Source organism: Eleutherodactylus coqui, chromosome 6 (assembly GCF_035609145.1).
Source record: "Eleutherodactylus coqui strain aEleCoq1 chromosome 6, aEleCoq1.hap1, whole genome shotgun sequence".
Classification (NCBI taxonomy): Eukaryota; Metazoa; Chordata; class Amphibia; order Anura; family Eleutherodactylidae; genus Eleutherodactylus; species Eleutherodactylus coqui.
The window spans coordinates 157,591,125-157,599,792 of NC_089842.1; the positions used below are offsets into that span (position 1 = coordinate 157,591,125).

The 8,668-nt window shown below is 41.4% G+C and overlaps 1 protein-coding gene across 2 annotated transcripts in view; it reads right to left on the bottom strand.

Annotated features, from left to right (window-relative positions):
* The window catches only part of BCL11B (BCL11 transcription factor B), a 102,657-nt gene extending 94,198 nt beyond the window's left edge, over positions 1-8,459 (bottom strand). For both annotated transcript variants that reach the window (XM_066608051.1, XM_066608052.1), the window contains exon 1: positions 7,835-8,459. In XM_066608051.1, coding sequence (XP_066464148.1) covers positions 7,835-7,892 — 58 coding nt within the window. In that variant the 5' untranslated portion in view covers positions 7,893-8,459. The remainder of the gene's footprint in view (positions 1-7,834) is intronic.
* Positions 8,460-8,668: the final 209 nt, after the last annotated feature.

The window sequence follows — 8,668 nt, forward strand, 5'->3', positions numbered from 1 at the left end:
CCTATATTTAAGACTGAAGACTCCTCTGACAGCACTTGTCTTTTGTCTGACCTAATTTATTTCTCTTGCAGATTAGCAGATAAGCTCGCATTCCTTGCAATGGGTATTTCCCCACATCTCCCCCTTAGTCCTACGTATCCTAAAACTAATACACGAAACAATGGCTTGAAAGATGTAAACTGAGGCTAAACTGAACCCTAACACATGGGACGGTGCCTCTAGGAAACAAGAGACTGGTTACTATGTTTCAGGGCAATGGATTCTACAGTAGCATCTTGCAACCTGCCACAAGTTTATCATAGCTTATCACATCATTTCATTAAAGAAACTTTTTTTTTTTTTTTTAAAGGGTGTATTAAAAATAACCCAAACTAAGGTTCGGCCTATTATAAAATGTATGAACTTAATCCAAAAAGAATTTAAAAAAAATAAACTATTTAAAAACTATTTAAGAATAACAAAAAAATAATAAATAAAATTTTAAGAAAATTGTACCGCTTACTTAAACATATCACTTTGAAAAGCTATACGCTGAATCCTTCATAGGCTAATTAAGACATAGTTGTAAACTTCAACCCCCCCCCACTGCAGGTCTGTGACATGTGAAGCGAGTGGACTGGACGCACTTATTAAAGGTACGGACAAAAGCATCAAAAGAACAGGTCGGATTTGCATAAATAAATGTTCTCTTTGTGCCTCAGATGTTGCAGCAGTAAACAGACTTGTGTGTTGATTTCAACATTTCACAGTTAAAATACTAGGAAGGAATTGCAACCAGCAGCTCACAATCCTGCAGGCTCGGAGCTCCCCCTAGTAGCCAGAGTCTGTCAGTTATCTGCCTTTAGGGCACTGCTGAAATGTGCAGCATAAAAAATAAATACAAGTTATAAAGCAAAAGTTTATTTTAAAAAAAAAACTATTTGCAATAAACACATTGTCACTATAAATTCTGCACCCCTGGACCTTGTGACCAAGAGCCACAAACCAAAGCTGGCCCCTTAAAACAATGTAACTATCCTTCCTGAGTTGTATTAACACCTAATCATCATCCTCAAGACCTCCATCTATCGATGTCATAATAAGACGACACCTTGCACATACATGCCCGGTCACACAAGTTCTGCGAACGAGGGCACATGTGTTAGGTCTCTACCAAACCCTCATAAGTAATGCACAGGAACGCCACACCTTGCAGTAGCCACTTTTAAAGAATGTACTGCTAGAAAATTGCTAATAAGGAGGGGGGGAATAGCAATTTTTTTTTAAACACCTTGGATGTTTTTGAGTGGCCTATAAAATTGTACAAGGCCTGTTATGTGAATCTGCAAAGTACGAGCGACCCAAGCGCTCGCGTGTAAAATTTTAATCTGTGCATAGATATTTAGTGCATACAAGTCAGGTTCCTTCCTGCACTGCAAGGGACGCCCAACCACAATCATTTTCCTGTGCTACGCTACCTGTTGGCAACGAAGGGGTTAGCGGCTTTTATACTCCGCTGCTATATATTTATTGCGAAAAAGGACTTCACTATAAGGATACATGATTAATACATGAATTGCTGCAGACCATATAGTGAGCCGCCTGCCGCCTGTCATCTCATGGGAAAATCTGCCATCTTTTCACACAGTGACTGATGAAATCTTAAGGTTGAGATTATGTCACTTATGCACTAGAACACTTAAAGAGTGCTTATATATTAGATAAAGAGGGGGGAAATTGAAAGGAGGACCATGCACTTTAATTGCTGTTGAGCGATGAGCCACAGGTAGCGTGGACTATACATTAATGTGCCTGCTGCATCCGACGTGCAGAAGAAGGATCTTGTATATAGGTGTATGCACATAGACAGATAGATACATACATACATATATAGATAGATAGATAGATATGAGAGAGAGAGATAGATAGATAGATAGATAGATAGATAGATAGATATGAGAGAGATAGATAGATATGAGATAGATAGATAGATATGAGATAGATAGATAGATAGATAGATAGATAGATAGATAGATAGATAGATAGATAGATAGATAGATAGATAGATATGAGAGAGAGATATGAGAGAGAGAGATAGATACGCTAACATATATACATACAGACACATAAATATACACATGCATGAATATATAAATATCTATAGACCGTCTCATGAATATAAAGACTGATGTTGATACACATGTTCGCACAAATATATACACAAGCACGCATACAGAAATGGACAGCATTCCATACACAAGTGTATACATCTGAGCACAAATCACCCTATTCCCATGTCATGTGTGTAAATTAAAACTGTGAAAGTTTGCTCATTATTACAATATTATCAAACAAGACGATCTGTACTCAGTGGAAAGGACTGTAGGCCTGAGTATCAGTAAAATCCCTCCTCAGCGATTATTACAGATAGGTCACCATGCATGCTGTGCTCTGCTGTTCTTAACTACAAACTAGAACGACAATTGCAATCCCCACTGCACGCAGGTAGAAGATATTTCTATTTTTTCGTGTGTGTGTGTGTGCAAACTCCCTGCGAGCCCATAAGGTGATAACTATCTGATGCAGAACGCCCGCTCGTCCCAGTCACCAGATTCCTATATAACACAAACCAGAGGGCTTTTTACACAATAAACAATAAAAACTGGTTTGACTACTCTCTCTCCACCACATCTGCAGGTATTTTCATGCTCCAGCATGGACGCTTTCCCTCGCTCACCTCTTCAGTTTTTTTTCCCTCCTTATTACATATCAGGCTGCTATAGATTATTTGTAGCTCAACCAGTTAGGTCTGCACCAGTAGGGCCGCATGCTGCTTGGGATCACTTGTTTTCAGGTCTCAAGCCAGTAAGTAATGCTGTCTTGTTTATTCAAGAGATGTCAAGCTAATCCACAGCATAATACAATAAGGAAGCCAGGCAGCAGAGTACGCTGTATATAATCAATATACAACTCATTATATCCAATGTAGCAGGTCCCTTTAAATGTCTCAGTAACTTGCAAATCTATCACAAACCCTAACACGTTCTCTTTTCAATTAGAACTCCACGTAGGGTATGCAACTCCCATTGTAATTTTTTTTATATTTGCATAATTTGCTAATCCCTGGAGGGGAGGAGGGGGGGGGATACCCCAACCCTAGGTAACTACTGTACTTTCCCGTTTCTAAATTTGCATTGCAGCATTGTAAAAATCAATACGCATGCCTATACTAAACTACAGTGCCACTTAGAGACTGGCACTTGTATATAATTGCAAACCAGACTCTGCTTGCAGATCAACTTAAGAAGAGATGCATACGTCAAATACCATAACGTCTAGCAAAAAGATACCGGAGGACCCCCATAAAGATAGAGGATAAATTTTGAGGGTATATAAAAACAATAAAATTCATTGGTTTTCCCATTTTTAATTTTTTTTTTGCATTATTCATTGAGACTAGAAATCATTAACCTATATGCACTAGAGTGTAACATGGTGCACCATGAATGACTCTGGCAAAGAAGGGGTTATGCCGTCTTCCAACGCATTTCATGAATATTCAAATACCTCCAATGATGTCATTTCTGGATCACTGATCAATAATCCTAAGATCAGGGAGATGTAAACAGCAAAAATATACCTACCTGATTCATGTCCTTCCGCATTCCAGACAAATATTGGGGTTCACTGATGCCTCCCCCACCCCAAAAGCAAAGAAGGAAAAAAGAAAAACTGACAGGCCTCTGCATTCAGAGATTCCATCTATGATAATCCAGAGATCCCAAATTTAATACACATATGGTGCTACCCAAAAAAAATGCAAAAAGAAAAAAAAATACAAAATGTACAATTTAAGGACCACCTGCTCTGCAAAGCTAGAAATAAATGAGCAGATCTCTACACCATGTGCACGAGGTACAAACTACACCATGGAGCAGAAATGTATCCTCTGACAGCAACAATCCCATCTCTCTGCCTCTTTTTTTTCCAAAAATATATTTTAAAAATTGCAGTGTCCAAAAAAATCCAAATACGACGGGAAGAATTATGGTAGAGGGAGAGAAGGAAAGGATGGTAGCAGAGCAGGCAGCTTTCCCCTGCAAGCCAGGGGAGGGGAGAGAGTCCCTTATATATCCCTATATATATTTATTTATTTAAATTTGTTAAAATCTACCATAAATATTCTGCCTTCCCCGGCTCTCCCCTCTCTACGTTTCCCCGGACACAGGCATTCAACAGACACCTTAGGGTTGGGGGTAAGAGAAGGCAGGAGCCTTGGGAGTCTTTACACTTTTATTTTTTAAAGGCTAGAAGGGCCGGGATGAAAGGGAGACGATGCAGCCGCTTGTGAAGCCTGAGCAGGGGGCGGGAAAATAAGCTGAGCCCTGGGCTCCTGTCTCCCTTCACCATCACCAGTCACCTCCTTGTGTTCAGACTCCTTAGATCCCTGTCCTTGTGTTGCCCCCGTATGAACACTTCACCCCATGGAAGAAGGTAACCCAGAAACTGTCAATAAGTACACCATGTATGGACAGAATTCTAAGCCTATGTATGAAAACAATCCTGAGCCCATGTACCTCATGTGTGGACACAATTCTGTCCCTACGTAGGACAACATATGGACAGTCATGTGCCCACGTATGAACGCATTCCTTTGCGCATGTAAGAGTAAAATCCTGACCGCACGTATCCCAAGTATGAACATAGTCCTTTCCACATGTGTGAACACGCTCCTGCATATTAGCACATGTATGGAATCAGTCCTGTTCATACATATCCCTTCTGTAAACACAGTTCTGTTCCCATGTATGGCCCTATAGAAATACAGTGCTATCTGCATGTATAATCAAAATCCTGTTCTTATGTATGAGTACGGTCTTGTCCATGTGTACAATCATCACAGTCCTGTTTCCATGTATGAACAAAGTTCTTCCCCGTATGTGAACAAAGTTCTGTCCTCATGTATGAACATAACTTTGTCCACATACTGTATGTAACAATACTATTCCCATGCATGAAAACAAACATGTCCCCATGTACCCTGTGTATGAACAGTCCTATCCTGTTGTATGAACACAATCCTGTACCAATGTACCCCATGTATAAACATAGCCCTGTCCCTACGTAACCCATGTATGAACATAGTCCGGTCCCTATGTACCCCATGTATGAACACAGTCCCGTCCCCACGTAACCCATGTATGAACATAGTCCTGTCGCTATGTACTCCATGTTTGAGCACAGTCCTGTCCCTATGTACCCCAAGTATGAACACAGTCCTATCCCTATGTACCCCATGTATAAACACAATCCTGTCCCTATGTACCCTATGTATGAGCACAGTCCTGTCGTTATGTACCCCATGTATGAGCACAGTCCTATCCCTATGTACCCCATGTATGAACACAGTCCCGTACGTATGTACCCCAAGTATGAGCACAGTCCTGTCCCTATGTACCCCTTGTATGAACACAGTCCTGTCCCTATGTACCACATGTATGAACACAGTCATGTCCCTCTGTACCCCATGTATGTGCACAGTGCTGTCCCTATGTACCCCATGTATGTGCACAGTGCTGTCCCTATGTACCCCTTGTATGAACACATTCTTCTGTATGAACACGACCCATGTACCGGTATAAATATGACCCCAATAACCAGCCGACTATTTACTTTGTTCACTACAGCCATTTCATATCTGTTAGCAGTTCATGTTAATCAACACAGCATGTATATATAAATATTAATGCTCAATGCCTGGCTATATAGCATCAAGCCATGCAAAATATATGTAACCCAGCACCTTACTATCATGTATACACAGACACTGTACTATATTGATACATGACATTTCCATGAGGGAAATACTTGGCGCCTGTTATTCTAAATTTCTATGAAAAACTACAAAATACACGGCACAAATAACACGACGACAACAAACCTGCATATATCCGTATACACTTATAAATAGGCCATACGTGACGCCAAGTATCTCTGACAGGCTCTATGCTCCACATACATTGTTCTAGATGTTTTAGCACTTTTACTGTCTCAATTAGAGTGCAAGCTCCATGGTGCCAACACTGACCTGGCTATAGGTCACAATGCATTTCACAAATTTTTGCCATGATATGGTTACAGGTGACTGGCACACTTATGGCGGGCATGGATATTTTTAAATGCACGTATATTGTTATTACCACAGGGCTCATAGATGACAGACTAACATCACTTATACTTAAAACTGCGCCAATTTATACTATTACAAGTGTTGTATACTCTTTGTAGGAGACTCGTCATACACATGGGTTGTATGCGGCCTATAAGACACAAACCTAAACTTTTTATAGCTCATATAGACCACAAGAGCTGACACTCCTTTCCTTGAATTCCTGACATGGGCCCCATTACCCTCTCTTGCTCAATGACTTTATTTTCTCATGTTTGCAGCACCCACATGGAGGCAAACCAAGACATGTGGGTGCCAGCTCTACCGGAGAGAGATCTCTGTCCCATCTCCAGTGTGCAAAGTCTCCCTCCCCTCCTAATAAATTGATCCAGCACCCCCTCCTCTCTCTCCCCCCTCTCCCTCCCCAGACTCTGCTGCCAGTTTGGTTGCATTTCCATTTTACAACCAGGCAGTTGTAATTCTGTTATAACCATGTGTTTGTCATTAGCTTTCCCCCCAGCCTGTCCTGCTCAGGTCCTACCTCCCCATGATCCCCCCCTTTACCCCTCCAACTTTTTACTGCACATTCATGTCTGCTGCCGCTCAGTGCCGTGCAATGTTCTAATATTCATTGCACTAGTAATAATAATATTGATAAATTGCTTTGTATGAAGTGATCTGTGCAATCTGATCCTCGCCATAACAGTCTTTCTAACTTTTTGCACAGGAAGAATAATATTAATATTCTCATAATTGTTAATAAATAATAATAATAACAACAACTGTAATAGATTGCATTGTATGAAGTAGTCTGTGCAATCTGGTCTAGTGCAATTTAAATTGATCCCCTTAGCACTCCTGCACAAATCTGCCCCCCTATAACCTCTTAGTGCATGATTATTACTCGCTGCACTAAATAATCCTAATAAAATATTTGCATTACATAACGATGAATGCAATGTGGTCATTATACTATATGCAATAGCAAACCACATTGTTCCAATGCAATATTCTAACGCAGGCGGCTCAGCAAATATCATAGAGTAACACACTGAATAATTGCACTTAGTCCTTCTGCACTGTATTATATCACTTATACTAATAATAATGGATTGAACTGCATTGTATAAAGTAATTCATGCAATTTGGTTGTGACAGTAAAAGTCATAATAAACTATTGTGCTAAGTGCTTAATAAATTGCATTGGATGGCATTGCATGAAGAGATCTATGCAATCAAGCCACTAGATAATACTACTACAATAGTGATACAATAATCATTATTGCCTATTGATTGCACCGACTATAGCATAAAAGAAAGTCAGGATGGAAGTCATTACAAAGCACTCACTGCCCTGCAATAATGCTAAATCGCATCTGATCGAGACAGTGATCTAGGAAATGTGATCGGGACAAAGGCCAATGTGTTTCATCAGATCTGCAGACCCTGGAACTTTCCCCCTTCTATCACAATACAAGGGGAGAGGGACTGACAGTAAAATGAATGGAGAGGGATCTTGGAATGTGCGACACTGTCAAAAAGAAACAGGGAATCACATGTGTCCTCCTGCAACTTTCTCAACTTCCCAGCTCTCTGCCCCCCTGTGCAAAACTTTTCCTCCAGGATCCCCTGCAGCCTCCCGGTCCCCGGCACTGAGCTGTGCCCCCTGCCCATGCACACACTTACGTGTAATGATTTCCCTTTGTAATAAGTGCTGCGGGTTCCCTTGCTTGCGACGGGACATTGCAGTGGCATTTACAGTGGCATCGCCCGGAGATCTGCAAGACAACCGGGGGACTCCTTCCTCCTCTCCCAGCACCTTCTTCTCCTTCTTCCTCCTCCTGCTCCTTGCTCTCTGATCTCCTTCTTCCTCCTCCTGGTGCTTCTTCAAAAAAAAAATTAAAAAATAAAATTCAGCAGAGCAGGAGACCTGGGTGCCCCCCTCTGTGCCAGGAAGCAGCAGCACTTCTCCTCCAAGTTACCAAATGCCTGTGCCCACTCCAATGGCACTTCTCCCATCAATGCAAAAAAAAATATCAATGCAAAAAAATGTTAAATTGCAAAAAAAAATAAAAATAAAACAAAAATATAAAACAATAATCACTGTCCAAAAAAAGAATGCCAGAGGGGGAGCTGACCCTGCTGCCACCAGAGAGTGAGTGAATGTCTGCTGCTAGCAGTGAGCCTGGCACTGCCCTGCAATTGACTGGCCAGCACTTTGCACTGCTCCACTTGGCTGGCACTGGGGGGAGGACTATTTCATGGTGAAGATGGCGGAGTCCTGGTTCTCTGGGAGCTCTCTGTCTCTCTATGGCTGGGGCTGCCTCTGTACAATGGGATAAAATTCAAGTTCAAGTACGGACGTGACGTTTAATCTGCACCAGAGACAAAAAGACCCAGAGACTGAGGAGCACTGGGGGCGACTAGTGGTGGCTCTTTAACATTGTACCCTGCCTGGAATATACGGTGCTGTGTATATACACAACACAGGAGGAGAGGAAGCACATGCCTGCTGCTCCA